We start from the raw sequence: 19124 nt of genomic DNA on the forward strand, positions 1-19124 counted from the left end.
AAGTTATTTAACCTCCCCAGACTTATTTCCTCACCTAAATTAATGGATAATGATGATTAAATGTGCTACCAGCTGTGATAGTGTCTGGGTAGTGAACAATCAATAGCTTTTATCTCTTTTCCTTCCCTTGCCTCCAAATACCTTCCCTCACACTCCTGGAAACTTTTACTTCACTTAGTTAATACTGAAAAAAGGGCATGAAGATCCGTGTGGATAACCAGCAGCCATTGAAAATATATAAAATACTGGGGACAATTAAAATGCTTGTCAATGAAAGTAATGGCTGTTTTCCTCCAAAAGCCAAAGGAAAGTCATTCAGGTTGTAGAACCTTCGCCTGGGATTAGTAGGCACTTTTATTTCAGACTTTAGGGGACTCTGGCTGAAATTTGGGCTGTATGAGGTGGACAGCACAGCTGGAGTCCTTGGGATGGTAGAGGAGTGGAAAGATCCATTAATATATTCGGGCCAGTCCTTTGCCCAGGTAAAGGGACAGACTTTTCCTCTACCCTTTATCCCACGTCAGCAATGGGCTTGATTAAATCATCATTCGTGGCTTGACCTACAAACTTTGCCCTTTTTGCATGGAAAACAGTATTTTCTGCATTTCAAAAATGTCTTTATTTTATCCTTTAAAAGTTTTTTAAAAATATTTATTTATTTGACAGAGAGAGAGAGAGATAGCGAGAGAGGGAACACAAGCAGGGGGAGTGGGGGAGGGAGATGCAGGGCTCCATCCCAGGACCCTGGGATCATGACCTGAGCTGAAGGCAGATGCTAAACAACTGAGCCACCCAGGTGCCCCATATTTTCTGCATTTCAAAAGAAGCTTTTTAGGCTTGTCCTATTCAGAATTTGAGGACTGTCACTTTCTATAATTCTGATTTGATATAAAACTTAGTAACATATCAAGATAGTATAAAATCCATTTGTTCTGAAGAGTTTTTCGGAGACAGTTGGGAGCAGTAGTTTCTGCTGTCTTTATGGTTCAGTCATTGAAAACTTCCTCTAAACCAAGCACTGACAAGTGCTTCTTATCTCCATGGGCTATTTACTGTGGCCAGATAGTGGTCCCTTCTGAGGGAATTCTTGCAAGCCCATGAACCAGCAGCATTGCTGTTGGATTTGTCATTGTCTCCACGGAGAGTTGGGGCTCCGTGTACATTTGTTGAATGGATCAAAGTAGTAATCAAAGATAGATACAGCCAAATAATTTTGAACAAAAATTCTGCTTTTCTTCACGTTTTTGAGCTCCTGAAAAGCAGATGAATGGCCCACATTATACATCATCAGGGAAATGCAGATTAAAATAATAGTGAGGGTTACCAGAATGGCCAAAATCCAGAACACTGACAACCCCAAATGCTGGTGAGGATGTGGGGCAACAGGAAATCTCATTCATTGCTGGTGGGAATGCAAAATGGTACCGCCGCTTTGGGAGACAGTTTGATTGTTTCTTACAAAACCCAACGTACTCTAACCATATGATCAAGCAGTCATGCTTCTTGGTGGTTACTCAAAGTAGTTAAAACCTTATGTCCACACACACACACAAACTTATGTCCACAAAAAAACCTGCACAAAGGTGTTTATAAGCAGCTTTATTCATAATTGCCAAAACAAGCAACCAAGATGTCCTTTAGTAGGTGGACAAATAAACTGGTACATCCAGACAATGGAATATTATTCAATGCTAAAAAGAAATGAACTGTCAAGCCACAAAGAGCCACTAAAGCCCATCTGAAAGGGCTATATACTATCCAATTCCAACTATGACATTCTGAAAAAGGCAAATTTATAGAGACAGTAAAAAGATCTGTGGTTGCCAAGGGCTAGGGGGATGGGAGAGATGAGTAGGCAGAGCACAGAAGATTTTTAGGGCAGCGAAAATACTCTGTATTATAATGATGGATACATATCATTATTCATTTGTCCAAACCCATAGAATGTACAACACCAAGAGAGAGCCCTACTGTTGAACTAGGGACTTTGGGTGATAATGATTATGTCAGTGTGGGTTCATCAATTATTAGAAATGTGTCTCTCTGATGGGGGGGTGTTGGTAATGGGAGAGGCTATGCATGTGTGGGGACAGGGGATGTATGGGGAATCTGCACTTTCTGCTCAATTTTGCCGTATACCTAAAACTGCTCTAAAAAATAAAGTCTAGGATTCCTGGGTGGCTCAGTCAGTTAAGTGTCTGCCTTCGGCTCAGATCATGATCCCAGGGTCCTGGGATCGAGTCCTGAATGGCGCTCCTTGCTCAGCAGAGAGCCTGCCTCTCTCCCTGCCTCTCCCCCTGCTTGTGCTCTGTCTCACAAATAAATAAATAAAATCTTTTAAAAATAAAGTTACTAAAAAAACAAAAGCAGATGAAGCAAAACCAAGAGAAGTTTTCCTGGCCCATGGGAACTCCTTTTGGTTACCCAGTGTAAGGAGTTTTAAAGCTGCAGCTTCAGAAAGAGAGGAGGGTGGGGAGGGAGGTGGGAGCTGGTGGAGAGGTCAGTCTGGCCTATGCGAAGGGATGGTAGTAAGATCAATTCATCAGAAAGCCTTGTTTTCAAATAATGTGATGCTTCAGAATAAGTCCTTAGGAGCCAGACTGTTCAAATCCAGGTTCTTCTGATAACTAGCTGTGTTTGGGGGCAAGTTACTTAGCCTTTCTGTCCTTAGTTTCCACATCTATAGAAGGAGGGTAATAATACTGTCTAGCTCGTAGAACTATCCTGAAGATGAAATGAGTTAAACGTAGAGCATTTAGAAAGTAGCCGAGCCTTAGGAAGAACTCGGCGTTAGCTATTATGGTAGTCCATGAGCAGGACTCTGAGGACCTGCAGGTTAGCAGGGGAGTGAATCAGGAGAGACCTGGAAGAGAATGGTTAATGTTTCACTTGTGCCCAACCGGCTGAGTAATGGGAACCTATGGTCTGTAACTGGCCCTAATGGTTCAAGGTCTGTATCCTGAGAACCCCTCCAGCCATGGTAAAAATTCATATGCTTGAATTGCATACTCTTCTTTTTTTTAAATTTAAATTCAATTAATGAACATATAATATATTAATTGGTTTCAGAGGTAGAGGTCAGTGATTCATCAGTCTTATATAATACCCAGTGCTCATTACATTACATGCTCTCCTTAATGTTTATCACCAAGTTACCCCATCCCTCAAACTTCCCTCCCCTCCAGCAACCCTCAGTTTGTTTCCTATGATTAAGAGTCTCTTATGGTTTGTCTCCCTCTCTGATTTTTGTCTTGTTTTATTTTTTCCTCTCTTCCCTATGATCTTCTGTTTTGTTTCTTAAAGTCCACATATCAGGGAGATCATATGATAATTGTCTTTCTCTGATTGACTTATTTCGCTTAGCATAATACCCTCTAGTTCCATCCACATTGTTGCAAATGGCAAGATTTCACTTTTTTTGATGGCTGGGTAGTATTCCTTTATATATATACACCACATCTTCTTTATCCATCTGTCGATGGACATCTGTCCTGTTTCCATGTTTTGGCTATTGTGGACATTGCTGCTATAAACATGGGGGTGCAGGTGCCCCTTTGGATCACTACATTTGTATCTTTGGGGTAAATACCCAGTAGTGCAATTGCTGGATCGTATGGTAGTTCTATTTTCAACTGTTTGAGGAACCTCCATACTGTTTTCCAGAGTGGCTGCACCAGCTTGCATTCCCACCAACAGTGTGGGACGGTTCCCCTTTCTCCGCATCCCCGCCAACATCTGTCGTTTCCTGACTTGTTAATTTTAGCCATTCTGACGGGTGTGAGGTGGTTTTTCCCTGAGAATTATATACTCTTCTCATCCACATAGACGGAATGGATACAGAGTACCACAGGAAAGGGGGATGGAATTCCAAGGGCATCTGAGTGAAAAACAGAGTAGACAGTGATGCTAGTGATAATGCAAAAAACAAACTACCTCCAAACCTTAGTCTCTACCATTGTAATCGTTTGGTAGAGGAACTTAAAGAGAAGGAAAGATCTATTTAAACATTCCTGTGCACAGACTTGTAAGTAAAAGGGCACAAGCACATTGCTTTTTATAGCCACTAAAAAGCCCCACAACAATTTGCTCATCAGTATGCCATGTAGCATGGTAGGGCGCCTGGGTGACTCAGTCAAGTTAGTGTCTGCCTTCAGCTCAGGTCATGATCCCGGGGTCCTGGGATCGAGCCCTGTGTTGGGCTCCTTGCTCAGCGGGAAGCCTGCTTCTCCCTCCCTCTGCCTGCTGCGTCCCCTGCTTGTGCTCTCTCTCTCTCTCTTGCTATCTCTCTCTGTCAAATAGATAAACAAAATCTTTAAAAAAAAAAAAGGAATATGGTAGATGGATAGGTAGTCACATGGACAGATCTTAAGGCATTTGATAAATGAGAACTTGCAAAACGATGTGCATAGTACGATCCTCTTTATATAAATATTGCATTTGTGTAATTGTACGTGCTTCTCTATAGTTAATTAAAAAACAAAAAAACTGGAAGTGTATACACCAAACTGTTAGCATTGGTTGTCACTGGGAAGAAGAAGAGTTGAGGCATAAAAGAGGGACTTTCACGTTTTACTCTTTTTTGTTTTTAAAGATTTATTTATTTGTTTGAGAGAGAGAGCGGGTGAGGGGCAGGTAAGGGGCAAAGGGAGAGAGAGAATCTCAAGCAGACTTCTCACTGGGCATGGAGCCTGACGTGGGGCTCTATCTCACAACCCCAAGATCATGATCATGACCTGAGCCAAAATCAAGAGTCAGACACTTAACCAACTGAGTCACCCAGGAGCCCCTTTCATGTTTTACTCTTTATTAAGGTTGCCAGATTTAGCAAACGAAAATACATGAAAATACACCTGATTAAATTTGAATTTCAGATAAATAACAAATGGGGTTTTTTTGGTTGTTTTTTTAAACTTTTTATTTTTTTCTTGTTTTTTAAGATTTTATTTATTTATTTGACAGAGTGATAGAGAGAGCACAAGTAGGCAGAGAAGCAGGCAGAGGGAGAGGGAGAAGCAGGCTCCCCACCGAGTGGGGAGCCCGACGCGGGGCTCAATCCCAGGACCCTGGGATCGTGACCTGAGCTGAAGGCAGACGCTTAACCGACTGAGTCACCCAGGCCCCCATGCTTTTTTAAACTTCTTAAAAAAGTTTTTCTTCATTTATTTAAGTAATCTCTACAGCCAGCTTGGGGCTTAAACTCATGACCCCAAGGTCAAGAGTCACATGCTCTTCTGACTGAGCCAGCCAGGCACCCCAACAAATGGTTTTTCAAGTGTTAAGTATGTCTCATGCATAATAATAATATGGTTGTACTTATTCTAAAAAATTATTTATTGTTTATCTGAAATTCAGATTCAGCTGGGTGTCCTGTATTTCCTCTGACAAGCCTACTCTATACATTTGTTTAATGCTCTTTAAAGGGTAGTTTCATGAAATAATTGTATTATTCTAAAAAAAATAAAAAGAAGAAGAATTCTCAAGACAACACAAATATATGTTTAGGAAATGTTTAGTTAAGGAAATTGGCCTAGAAAAGAGCAGATTACAAAGCAGCATGTAAATTGAGACTCTACTTCTTTATAAAAAGAAGAAGAAAAGCACATGTCTGCACGTACTAAAAGGCAGGAGGCTATACATAAGAATATTAACAATAGTTCCCTCTGGTGATGAGATTAGGATGATTTAAATTTCTTGGGGCACCTGGGTGGCTCAGTCGGTTGCACATCCGACTCTTGGTTTTGGCCTGGTCATGATCTCATGGGTCGTGAGATCCAGCCCCAAGTGGGGCTTTGTGCTCAGTGCAGAGTCTGCTTAAGACTCTCTCTCCCTCTCCTTCCCCTCCCCCGCTCAAATAAATAAATATAAAAAATAAATTTCTTCTTTGTGCTTTATGAAGTTCTTTCACAATGTTTATAAAGAACACGCATTACTTTTGGAAAGGGAAAGCGTCGTGTGTAAAGAACACCATTTTCCTGTGCTCCCCTGAGGAGTTGAATATGCCCAAGTTGGGGGCGCCTGGGTGGCTCAGTCGTTAAGCGGCTGCCTTCGGCTCAGGTCATGATCCCAGGGTCCTGGGATCGAGCCCCGCATCGGGCTCCCTGCTCGGCGGGGAGCCTGCCTCTCCCTCTCCCACTCCCCCTGCTTCTGTTCCCTCTCTCGCTGTGTCTCTCTCTGTCAAATAAATAAATAAAATCTTAAAAAAAAAAAAAAGAATATGCCCAAGTTGTTCCTACTTTCAGCTGCTCTCAGAAGAAAGGGGTGGGCAGCACTGTGAGCCTCACCCTCGGTTTGAGGTTTTAAAAAACCATTCCATCTCATGTCCTGCAGGCTACCTCCAAAAGCAGCCCTACTTTGGAGCCGTGGTTGGCAGGGTGGCCAACCGAATTGCCAAAGGAACATTCACGTTGGACGGGAAGGAGTATAAACTGGCCATTAACAATGGGCCCAACAGTCTGCATGGAGGAGTCAGAGGGTTTGATAAGGTGAGTCAGGGGCACTGGACAGAGTCCTCACCTGGCGTACTTCACAGAGAACCTTCAAACATACCATCTATTCTCCAGGCTCAATCCTAGGCCCTACAGCAAATGCGTGGGGAGGTGATAGAGGAAAGAGGCTGATCCAGGGACTCGGGGGGAGCAGATGTGCTGGCCCTGTTCCAGGACCCATCCTTCTGTAGCTCTTCGGACTGTAACAGGCAGGGGAGCCCGGAGTGAAAGGGAAAGACAGGGAATGACTTTCTCCTCGTCGGGATCAGGAAGTCCAGTGGACCTTGGGCGCAACGGAAAAGTGGCTTAAAACCAGTACCTGCCACTTACTGTACAAGGCATTTGCACATCTTCTCTCTCATGCTTATGAGAGCCCTGCGTTATCGCCAAATGAGAAATCTGAGGGTCTGAAAGGCCATATAACGCCTAGGTTGGGTGGCCTGGCCCACAGCCCTCATTTCTACACATAACCGCTGGTGTAGGTGCTCCCGGTCCAACACACACCCCTGAAACTGCCGCTGAGGCCCCACCCCCACCCCACAGTGTGGTGCCACATCCAGGCGTAGCCTTCCACTGAGGTGCCTCATGCCTCAAAATTACCTCAGATCCTCCCCCAGTTACCTCTTTCCACATTAAAACTCCCATTCCCCAAGTGAATCCCTGGAAAAACAAGGTTCGGACTGCCAGCTGATCAGACAGCTTCTCCCTGAAGTAGAGATGCCTGGTGTGCTTCCTAGCTGTGGGGGAGTTAGAGGGTTAACCCCCCGCGACTCTCTTACTAGTCTAATTTCAGGGAGATAATTTTGGTAGCTAACTCTCCTTTAAATTATAGCCCCTCCCCCGTTTATTTCCTAAAGAAGAGCCAGAAAATACTGGAACGTGTATGGCAGTTAAAGATCACTGTTTCCTCCTTTCTGCCTCTTACTGCCTCCTGTCCTGTTGAAGGAAGTTGGTCACTCTCTTTCCCGTCTCACCGACTTCCTGTCTGTAGCCTAGAACCGCACTGCCCCGTCTCTTCCCTGTTCCTCCGTGAATGGACTCCTCACACCAGGAAGGCATGAAGGCAAGGGGTAGCCTCGGTCCTAGCAGTACTAGGGCAGAGGGTCTCCGTAATATGGCAGGCCCATGGGCAAAGCCCAGCCAGGGGAAGTTAGGCCCAGCTCTGTTCTGACAGGGATTTTCAGAAGAGCCTCAGAACAGCACCTGTTCTGGCTTGGTGCTCTTCCCTCTGTTCCACTGTGGGGTTTTCTGTGGTGTTGCTTCACGTGTGTGCCCTGTAAAAACAGCCCAGTAGTGAGTCAACACATCCTTCAGTGCACTGTGCCTCCTGAGTTCCTTCTGTGAACAGGGCAGCATAATATGGCAGGGATTCCTGAGACTCCCCTATAGCGAGGGAGCCAGACCCTTCGATAAATAGCTGTTCTAGGCAACCAGCCCCCGCATACAGATGCCAGTGGTGTGCTATAGAAACCAGGTGTGGACAGATTCATAGCAACTCAGGAGGGAGGATTGGAACCACCCTTGAAGAAAGAATAGCCTTTCGTTTAGTAAGTAGGTCCTGGAAAAAATGGCTGTGCAGAAGCCCAGAAACGGTGGGGGAAAGACTTGGAATGTTATCCTGGAGATATTGAAAGCTTTTGAACTGTAAGCTTTCGCACAGTGACATGAGCAGTATTGCATGAACTTTGTTTCCAGTTGTGTTTCATCTCAACAATTACTGAACAAATAGCTGGTTTGTAGATACGTCTTTTTCTATTTATATCAACACATTTTTTTTTTAAAAGATGAAATTTGAATAACTTAACAGGATTAGAAATGGCATATAAGTAGGCCTAGAGATGCAAACGTGGAAATTTTTCAGGAAATTCGGAAAGTGCAGGGTCAGGGATATTCTCCCATGAATAGAAATTGTGTGTTCCACAAAACTATACTTATCTGATAATATTGGTTTACACAAAAAACTTTCCACTGTGTTCTTTCTCTGAAGGACAAGACCTAGGTAGCAATTGAAGAACACTTTATTTCAAATATTTTATTCCTAAAATTTTCCATTTGGGGGATTCTTTTTTCTTTTTTTAATCATGCATATAACCGGCTTTTATATTTTAAGTGTCTTGAAAGTTCAACATTTCTAGGAGATAACTAGGGTGTAAAATTAATTTTTTACTAAGGTCAGTAAATTTATTTCAGATACCAGCTGCTTTCCCATAGGTAAATGCAGAGACCTCCACTCCTGCTGGGCTCCCCTTCCTGGTAAATGTGGGATCTCTCAACATCAGTGACAGAGATCCAGGCCATGCTAGGAGCAGGTGGGCAGAGCCCGGGCTCAAAGGCCATTCCTGTGACCCCACAGAAATTATTATCTTTCAAGTCTATTTGGAATGACAGTGTTTGGCCTCAACTCTTCTGTTGACAGAAGGAGATTCAAACAAAACATTCACTGAAATGAAGATGTGGATGGTGTCGCCTGCCAGGCCTGAGTTTGAATCCTAGCTCTGTCACTAATGACATGTATGACTTTAAACAAGATTTTTTTACCCCTTTAAACAATGGGCATGGCCCCGCAGCGGGCGCCATGCTCGGCCTGGAGTCTGCTTAAGACTCTCTCTTCCTCTGCTCCTCCCCCTGCTTGTGCATGTGTGCATGTGTGCACTCTCTCTCTCTCTCTCTCCCTCTCTCTCTCTCTATATATATAATAAATAAATAAATCTTAAAAAAAAAGTTTTAAACAATGAGCATGAAGTATGAAAAGGTTCTACTCAATCCCCCTGGAACATGGGAGGTGGAAGTAGGCAAGGAAACACCACAGAACTCAATTTGCTCATCTGTAAAATGGGGTCATAGTATTAGTTGGAGCGATTTGAAATTGCCAGTGTTCAATTGTTTTGACCTACAAAGATGGTCATTTCATTTGGTTCAACCAAATCTTTACCTTATGAAATGATTTATGTAAAGCACCAGGTCAGTGGCTGGTGAGCACCGAACAAATGGACATCTCCTGTCAGCAAAGACCTCTTGATAGTGACCCCCAGGACTCCCCAGAGGGACTGGGCTCTCTGGACAGTATGTCCTCTGATCGCATAGAATAAGGAAAACAGCTCAGGATCAGACTACTGTCTTCTCAGCTGGAAGAAGCTAGGAAAAACTGTGTTTTTTCTGAGCTCAGCTCTCTCATTGTTAAATGAAGATAGTGGTGCCTACATTGAATCAGCTCTGAGACAGATAAGAGAATTTCTGTGAAGTTCCTAGCAAAGTGTCTTCCAGCTCTCTCATTGTTAAATGAAGATAGTGGTGCCTACATTGAATCAGCTCTGAGACAGATAAGAGAATTTCTGTGAAGTTCCTAGCAAAGCAAAGAGAGCCCATGGCTCATCATGGGCACTCAGGAAATCCTGGTTGTCTCTCCCCTGTAAGGGTAATCTTAAGGACTCTAGGGCAAAGGTGAGAGGAACCACTGTGTGTGAATCAAAAATTCCTATTGCCAAAAGCAAAAAATTCTAGAAGACTTTTCTTCATATTTTTCTTGCCACCCTTAGAACCATATTTTCTAGAATAAGAAGAAAACTTCAAGATCATTTTTTAACCCCTTTATGCCAGGGACTGATGCCCGACATCATACACTGAGCTAGGAACAAACCTGGCCCCCAAATCAGGACTCCTGACATGTGGGCAGAACTCTTCCTAATAGAACAAGTGCCGTCTTACTTGTTTGGAACTCTGCCCAGGGAATATAGAATCTTGGAGCATTTTTTATAAATATTCATAAGTAGTACTTCCCTGGGAAAGAGGGGCTGATTTATTACGGTCGTTTTTTAAATACCATTAGCAGATTTTGCTATATGACGTTTATCAGAATGGGGCATCAAGATAAAAAAAAAAAACTTTTAAAGAAGGGGAAGAAGAAAATATTGTAGACACATACATATACGTTTAAAGAGAAAGAGTATGGGGAATATGAGTAGGTAAAGAGAAAGAAAAAAATTTTCTCTCAAGATCTTTTTTGTATAAAACAAAATTTTACAACAATTAAAATCCAAGCTATTACTCAAACATCTTGAAGATCATATAACCATTTCTCTTCCTAGAATTAGCTAGCTTTAAATATTGAAACGTGGCATTTAGCTCGAGATTGCAATGACTTAACAGCTTTGAAAACACTTTTCTAGGTCCTCTGGACCCCTCGGATGCTGTCAAATGGTGTCCAGTTCTCAAGAGTCAGTCCAGATGGTGAGGAAGGTTATCCTGGAGAGCTGAAAGTCTGGGTGACATACACGCTTGATGGTGGGGAGCTTATGATCAACTATCGAGCCCAGGCCAGTCGGACCACACCGGTCAATCTGACCAACCATTCTTACTTCAACCTGGCAGGCCAGGTAAGTGGACTTTCCTCAGCTCTCCTTCTGTAGCATAAACGGTAACTTGCCCCTTCTCTCCTGCCATGTGCCTTGTGAAATGACCTGGGGAGTGGCTGGAGAGACCAACCCAGGACGGAATTACTCTTGCAATGGGGTCAACCCTGGCGTTGAAGAGAAATGGCTAGCAAAGCTGCGGACTCATAGTAGGTGCTCAATAAATGGAAGTTATAGAGAAAGACAGAATGAGTACGTTGTATTACCCAGAGAATTATCTCTTTCCCACATGTTCAGACAAGGAACCAGCTATTTCAAGAACTCCCTTTCATCTCACTGTAACATGAGCTTACATTTGCTTCCTCATTCCACTCCTACCCCTAAAAGTTTCCAGTTAAGGCACTTTCCATCCTTGGAATTTTAAAAATGGGCTTGGCTCAGCCCCTTTAGACATGCTGCCAACATTTGTATGCCTCCAGCATGTAGCCCACCGTCAAGAGTGCTATAGAGACACTCCTCACCCCTCAGGTAATCCCCTCTACACTACCTTATTCCCTCCTGATGGTAATATTTGAGCTTGTTGAGGAGGCTGTTACATGAGGCAGAGAGTAGAAAGTTTAGCTAAACTCTGTAGACTCTATCTATTACTTCCTCTTCATCTAAAAAGCTCATCATTGTCTACTATACTTGAATCGCTTTGGCATGATTTCCTACCACAAGATGATGTTCACAGCCAACTAGTAATATCTTGCATTTTTACACTCTTTTAGGAGTCTGCTGACGATGTGCTGCTTTTTTTTCTAGGATCTTTCCAAATAGCACAAATTAATTGGTTCTTATGTAATTTCCGAAGTTCTCCCCTTAAAAATAAAGAAGAAAATTCTAAACTTGCCTATTGCTTATCCTCAGAAACTTCCACTGTCCTCCTTAAGATCTTAAAAGACTGGGGCACCTGGGTGGCTCAGGCGGTTAAGCGTCTGCCTTCAGCTCCAGTCTTGACCCCGGGGGTCCTGGGAGCCTGCTTCTCCCTCCCCCTCTCCCTCTGTCTGCCGCTCCCCCTGCTGTGCTCTCTCTCTCTCACTGTGTGTGTCAAATAAATAAATAAAATCTTTAAAAAAAAAAATCTTAAAGACAAACCAAAAACCAAAACCAAAACAAACATGCCCAGCCATAGGAGGCTCTGCAATACTGTTCATAAAGACCCTACCTTTTCTAATAAGTTCAGAAAGAAACTATTGGTGGTTTTTTATAGGTAGTAGATCATGGTGATTTTTTACTATTTTCCACATTTTTGTATACTTAGGACATCCGATTTTATAATCTAAAGAAAAAATTCAGATATGGAAATTATACATTAAATATGTAACTATCTTCTGATGTATTCCAATCAAGGAGACAAAATGGGAATGCAGGTTCACTAAGGCTCTGTCCATTTACCAGGCAGGAGGACCCTTGCAGATCACAGACCCACCCACAGGGGTAGTCAACATTAACTCCCTTCTGTCTACTGTCTTAGTGAGTGCAACTGGAATCCACAGCCACTAGCTTCAGGGTTGAGGATGGGAGAGGGCCATTAGCCCTTTGGGGCCCTTTGATGAGAGTGGGTGGTCACTCACCAGGCCTGGGGTCCAGGGGCCTCTGCATCTTCAGAACATCTCTTACCCTACCCAGCGAAGCATTATTATGTGTCTTAAACCCTCCCCAGGGAAATAACTCAAAACTTGATCATTTAAGGTGGTCAGCTCATCTTAATGTATTTTTGCTTGTTGCTTGTTTATTTCTTTTTTAAATTTAATAAGCAATATGTTTGTTCTACCTGGGGCCAAATTTTGACTCATCACTTCTAAGATTGAGTGTTGATGGCCTGGGGGGAGGAGAGAACTGTGTTTTTCAAAGAATGGAAAAGGTATACGGGTTGCAGGTTGTTTGAGCTTTGTTGTTCTTGTTCCTTACTTACCTAACCCCGAACGGGGCAATGGAGCAGCCTGGGGGGAGTTTGAGATGAAAGGCAATAGTGGGGTTCCAGCCTGACTGGAGAGGTACATCAGCAAAGACCCAGGTTCTTCCATCTTCCCATTCTGCCTCTTCAGTGTTTTGGCTCTTGTCTTCGGGCTCATTGTCTCCTGGCCACAAGATGGTTTTGACCTGCAGCTCCAGGAATCATGTCTTCGTGTAGTCACACCCAGAGGCAAAAAAAGAGCCTATTCCTTTTTTTCATATCTCTAATGTTCCATTTTTAAGAATAAACAAAACTTTTCCCAGAGGCTCTCCAGCAGCCTTTGCCTCCCAGTTCATGCGCCAGAAGTGTGTCCCATGCCCTGCGTAACCGAGTACCAGCAAGGGAATTGGACTACTCGGTGGGATTAGGGAGGGCGTCCTTTACCCTGAGCATATGACCCTAGCACAGGACGAGTCAACAAGTCAGCGCTCTGCCAGGGGCAAACAAGGGTGCCAGGAAGGGAGTTGCAGTGGCTTGGGGGAGTACTCGAGTGTCGGTGCTGCCCTGCAGAGGGTCAGGAGAGCTGAATGAAGGCGGTCCTAGTGGCAACGCACGGAGAGGTCTATAAAGCCCCCGGCAGGCCACAAAGGGCTTTATAAATGGTTAATGTTCCGAAATAATAGCAGCTGAGCAAAGCTAACCAAAACCAACAGTGAACCCAGAGATGGGCCTCAAGAGCTGTTGGTGGATCAGCCTTCCTTGCCAGGTTTTCATCAGCCTAGAAAGGAAATGAATCCAGCAGGAATATTCCACCAGAGTGGATCATTGAATTATTCCAGGTCAGAAGAATGGTAAAATGAAGCCTGCTTCCCTTTCATAAAGGAACATAGGTGCCGCTTGGTGACCCGATGCATTAAGGGAGTGGCTCTCTCGTAAATGTTCTTTGCCTTCTCCCCCAACCCAGGCTTCTTCCTAACCTCTCAGACTCATCAGTTTATTTGGTGTGTGATTGAATCATTTTTTTCCTGCCCTAGTGCTACAAAACAAACAAAAAAAGGAAATTCCTGAGCAGCTTTATTCATAATAGTAAAAATACTGGAAACAAGCAACAGTCTACCAAATATTCGTACAATGGAATACTACTCAACCTTCGGCTGAGCATCAAGTGGATAGAGCCAAGGAAACAGTCCCCAGTTCTCTTCCCTCATCTCTGCTCCCCTCAGGCCCAGAGGCCTCTTCGGTGCTGGCAGGACCCCTGAGGCATGAGGGGATGGGAGTACGGGGAGCCCGCCAGGAGAGACCCCCCTCTAGTCTAGAGCTGCTGTAGGTGGTGGTGCAGACCCCTCCCATTTTGGACCTCCCTTCTCAGGTCAGAACAGGGACCAAACGAGTGACTAAGGTAGAGATTATGGGAGCAGAGGAGAGGCCTCTGCCCTGGCCTTGTCTTCAGTCCCCTCCTACCCCTGCCCATGTGTATGCACCGGGAGGGCACAAGACCAGGGCAGTTCTTGAGGAACAGAGCCTCCTCGGAGTGTAATTAAAGCAATTTCTGGCCTGTTTAGACATAGATTCTCATGGTCTCTAAAATCCTGGCATTTCTCCTCAGGATGACTCCATTTGATTGTGTGGGCCTAAGTCTTTCTTTCTTTTTTTTTTTTTTTAAGATTTTATTTATTTATTTGAGAGAGAGAGAATGAGAGATAGAGAGCACGAGAGGGAAGAGGGTCAGAGGGAGAAGCAGACTCCCCGCTGAGCAGGGAGCCCGACGTGGGACTCGATCCCGGGACTCCAGGATCATGACCTGAGCCGAAGGCAGTCGCTCAACCAACTGAGCCACCCAGGTGCCCCGGCCTAAGTCTTTCTGACTAGAGGATCTGTTTCGGTTAACCCACAGGGCTCTGCCTCCCTCTGCCTGCTTCTCAATTACCCAGCCTAGCTTTCAGTTTAGCTTAGCTCGGAGTTTCTCAACCCGAGCACATTGACATGTTGGGTCAGACAATATCTTTGTTGCAGGGCTGTGCATTATAGGGCATTGGGCAGAATTCCTGGCCTCTTCCCATTAGATGCCAGTAGCATTACCACCTCCAGTCATGACTATCAAAAATGTCTCCAGAACATTGTCAAATTTTGCCCTACGGCAAGATCATCCCCAGTTGAGAAGCACTAGTTGAGCTTAGTTTTGAGCATTCACCAAGGAGAAACCTTCTCCAGGGGAACCTGGTTCCCCTTCCATGACTTCTGCTGTGAAGCTTGAAAATACACTATTCAAATATAATCCTTTTTATCAGAAACCTGTATGTATCCTTGCCAATTTGCAAGCAGCACAACATAGCTTTACTAAACTGTCCTTCACAAACAGCCTGGAAAAGGTGGAAAAGGAGCATCATTGGCCTGTTTTACCCTGAAGGACAAGAGATTCTAGGCTAAGTGATTTCCCTGGGGCCACTCGATGAGAGCCAGAACTAGACCCCGGGCCTGCTGGCTACTGACCTGTCTTTGGCTCCCCCCGGGAAGGCAGGCCACATCTTTAATGGAAGAGATGAGCGAGCTCCCGAATGCAGGAACTCTACTTCTGACCGCCTGGCTTCTGTCCTGTGCTAGAGAGTGGGTCCTCTGGGTGGGAGCTGGGCCAGAGAAGGGGGACAGGGTACCCCACCTCCAAGCCTGGAGGCAAGATGTTGGCCATCCAGCACTTGCGTGTTCCAGGTCAACAACTCTTGCTCTTCTGTTTGCCTAGCACGTGGGGAGAGTGGGAGAAACCCCTCTGTTAATAAGCCAAAGTTGAAAAGTCTTTCAAACCACTGATGTCTCTCTGACTTTTCACACTCGTAATTCCACTTAGACAAGAAGATGCATGCTGGGGTCACCCTCAAAAACTTCTTTCAAATGTATCAGTTGCGATGTTGAGGACCTATCTACCTACACTTAAATGAACATATTAATCGTCGCCATAGGTCAAATGGGATTTCTAAAGTATTTGTCAATGCCTGAAAACATTTCTGCGGAGAAGTTAGAAAAATACCTGGGGCGCCTCGGTCGCTCAAGTGGTTAAGTGTCCAACTCTTGATTTCCACTCAGGTCATGATCTCAGGGTCGTGGGATCGAGCCCTGCGTGGGGCTCCTCGCTGAGCGCTGAGCGTGGAAACTGCTTGGGATTCTCTCTCTCTCTTCCTCTGTCCCTCCCTCCACCCTACCTCCCAGCTCACGTGCTCTCTCTCTCAAATAAATAAATCTTAAAAAAAAAGCAAAAATACAAAATAAGACTAAGCATTAGATCTTCTTTTCTTTCTCTCTCTTTCTGTCCCAGGGTTCCCCAAACATATACGACCATGAAGTCATTATAGAGGCTGATGCCTTTTTGCCTGTGGATGAAACCCTGATTCCTACAGGTTGGTGAACTTCAACGTTTTTACGGGAATGCAGAGCTGGGGTGTGATTGGGAGAGTACTGAAACCTCATTTACCTAAATTTATTTTCTCTGTTGGCCCGCCAAATTGCCTATAATTACCGTGATTAGTCATTTATGTGAGTTAAGGTTGGGTGACCATATAATTAAACACCCAAGCCAGGACACTTTTGAGAGGGAAAGGGGATGCTATTAATAATTAAGCTGGGGCAACTGGGCAGTTCTAAACAAACTGGGTCAGACGGCGATCCTAGCTGAGCCGTAGACCGCAAGAGTTCTCTGCTAAAATGTAAATCAGGTACTTCTTAGCACCTCAGCGGAGCTAAATTTACCTCAGCATTACCTCCCCAGTGCAGGACACTGACAGAACACAACGTGGTTTTAGATGGAGGAGGAAAGGTTGGACCCTGAGGAAGACAATGCATGTGTCACCTCTGAGACACAGTTGTGGGGATGGGGTAGCATGGAGAGTCCAAAGTATCAAAAGGGAAGGTGAGGTGTTACCAAACTCAAGCCTTATGGGTGTGTGTGTGTGTCTGTGTGTGTGGTGCGCCTCCTAGGTTAACTGGATTGAGATCATCTTGGTTGTTATTATTTGTGAGCAAAACTACCTTAGTACAAATAGGCAAATCCATAGCTCCATAGAGATAGAAAGTACATTAGGAGGTTGCCAGGGGTTGGGGACAAAGGGAATGGAGAGTGACAATTGGTACAAGATTTTTTTGGTAGGGGGTGATGAAAGATTCTGGAATTAGATAGTGGTGATGGTAATATCCTGTAAATATGCTAAACATCTGTAAATATACTAAACACTACTAACCTGTGTACTTTAAAAGGGTGAATTTTGTGGTATGGGATTATATCTCAATTAAAAACAAGAAAGAAAGGAAGAAACAAACCAAACAAACTTGGTTTCTGTGTTGTCTCGAGGATTAAGTGGTGTAGATTTGTACTAGATTGCAGGTGCACTGCCATCTGCCTCCAGGGGACAGACGGATGACAGCAAGGTGGCTCGCAGGGGTGCTGTTATTTGTGGCAGCTTATAGAAATTCACTTGAGGTAATTACCCCAAAGCAGTAGATAAATATTCTTATTTGGATTTCATTAAAATCAGAGCTGAGGGGGCGCCTGGCTGGCTCAGTCGTTAAGCGTCTGCCTTCGGCTCCGGTCATGATCCCAGGGTCCTGGGATCGAGCCCCGCGTCGGGCTCCCTGCTCAGTGGAGAGCCTGCTTCTCCCTCTCCCACTCCCCCTGCTTGTGTCCCCTCTCTTGCTGTGTCTCTCTCTGTCAAATAAATAAAATCTTTAAAAAAAAATCAGAGCTGAGGTAAGTGTAGAAGGCTTAGCCAGAGAAAACCAAAGTAAACAAAAGCAGAGGATGAAGGGAAAGAAGAGCAGAAATCCAGAACCACACAAACACTTTTGCATGAGCTCCCCTTCCCCTGGGAAGAAGGGCTGCTGCCTGCTGCCCCTTGCTTGGCTGGCCAAGATCTCCTGCCTGTGTGACAGCGACTTAGAGGTGCTAGGTCAGAGCCCCTTTGTCAGAGCCCTGTTGTCTTGTGTTCCGCTCTCTTAGGCATCCGTTCAGAGTTCCAGCCTTCCATCACCCCATCTGCTGGCAGCTACTCGTGGAAGGTCAGGAAGGCCTTTCCCCGTTCCCACCCCCTGGAAGGGTGCTACTACTTTGCTTGTCTCCTCTGCTAGTAAAGAGCTTAGAATGACAGAATATGAGCACTCTGAAGCCAAGGGCATCATCATAAGTAATCAAGTTTTACATCACCACTAATAAGATGTATTGTACCCTCCTCATATGATGTCCTGGAAAAGCACATCATCTGTGTCATATTCTGTCAGAAATGCCTAACCTCATTCCATTCAGGAGAAGGCATCACGTGAACCCAGTTGAGGGACAGTCTACAAAATAATTAAGCAGTACTCTTCAGGAGTGTCAAGGTCATGGTGGCCTTGAAGCAAGACTGAAGAATGGTCACAGAAGAGACTAAGAATATAAGGACAACTAAATGCAATGGGAGATCCTGGACTGGATCCTGAGCCAGAAAGAGGATGTTGGTGGGAACACTGGTGAAATTCTAGGGAGGCGTGTAGTTAATAGTATTGAACCAGTGTTAATTTCTTAGTTGTGATCATTGCACCATGGTTATCTATGATGTTAACATTGGGGAAAGGACAGGTATACAGAGATGTACTTTTTTTTTTTTTAAGATTTTATTTTTAAGAAATCTCTACCCCCAACGTGGGGCTCAGACTCACAATCCTGAGATCAAGAGTTGCACGCCGTACTGACTGAGCCAGCCAGGCACCCCCAGGGATGTACTATTTTTGTAACCTCTCTGATGTCTAAAATTATTTCAAATTTTTTATTTTTTTTTATTTTTTTTAAAGATTTTATTTATTTATTTGAGAGAGAGAATGAGAGAGAGAGTGAGCACATGAGAGGGGGAGGGTCAGAGGGAGAAGCAGACTCCCCGCTGAGCAGGGAGCCCGATGTGGGACTCGATCCCGGGACTCCAGGATCATGACCTGAGCCGAAGGCAGTCGCTTAACCAACTGAGCCACCCAGGCGCCCTAAAATTATTTCAAATTTTTAAAAAAAAATTTTAAAAAGCCCAGGGCTCCAAGTAATATATTATTTTTAATTTTCCTGGACACTTGCCTTTATTTATAGGTAAGGGCTTTTGTTTTATTTGGGCGTCTTTAAAATAATGGGGTTGTGTTTATGGCCACTAGTTCAAAATTTGTATGAGGAAAATGGTAAGAATGTGAGCCTGCATACTAAGCAGCAACTTCTGTGAACAGCAGGAATTAGAAACCCATCAATATAGGGACTACAGAGCTAATTAGAATAATAACGAGAAATCAAGATAAATGGATTAAAAATTTGTGCATCGCAGTTTTCCTTGCTCCAGGGCTGGGATTAAAGGCTTT

The 19124-nt window shown here is 44.3% G+C and overlaps 1 protein-coding gene across 2 annotated transcripts in view; it reads left to right on the forward strand.

Moving 5' to 3' along the window:
• Positions 1 to 19124, forward strand: part of GALM (galactose mutarotase) — a 106075-nt gene that overhangs the window by 57969 nt on the left and 28982 nt on the right. For both annotated transcript variants that reach the window (XM_027621333.2, XM_027621332.2), the window contains exons 2-4: positions 6328 to 6482; positions 10652 to 10858; positions 16081 to 16162. In XM_027621333.2, the coding sequence (XP_027477134.1) occupies positions 6328 to 6482; positions 10652 to 10858; positions 16081 to 16162 (444 nt within the window). The remainder of the gene's footprint in view (positions 1 to 6327; positions 6483 to 10651; positions 10859 to 16080; positions 16163 to 19124) is intronic.

Source organism: Zalophus californianus, chromosome 8 (genome assembly GCF_009762305.2).
Source record: "Zalophus californianus isolate mZalCal1 chromosome 8, mZalCal1.pri.v2, whole genome shotgun sequence".
In the NCBI taxonomy this organism is placed as follows: domain Eukaryota; kingdom Metazoa; phylum Chordata; class Mammalia; order Carnivora; family Otariidae; genus Zalophus; species Zalophus californianus.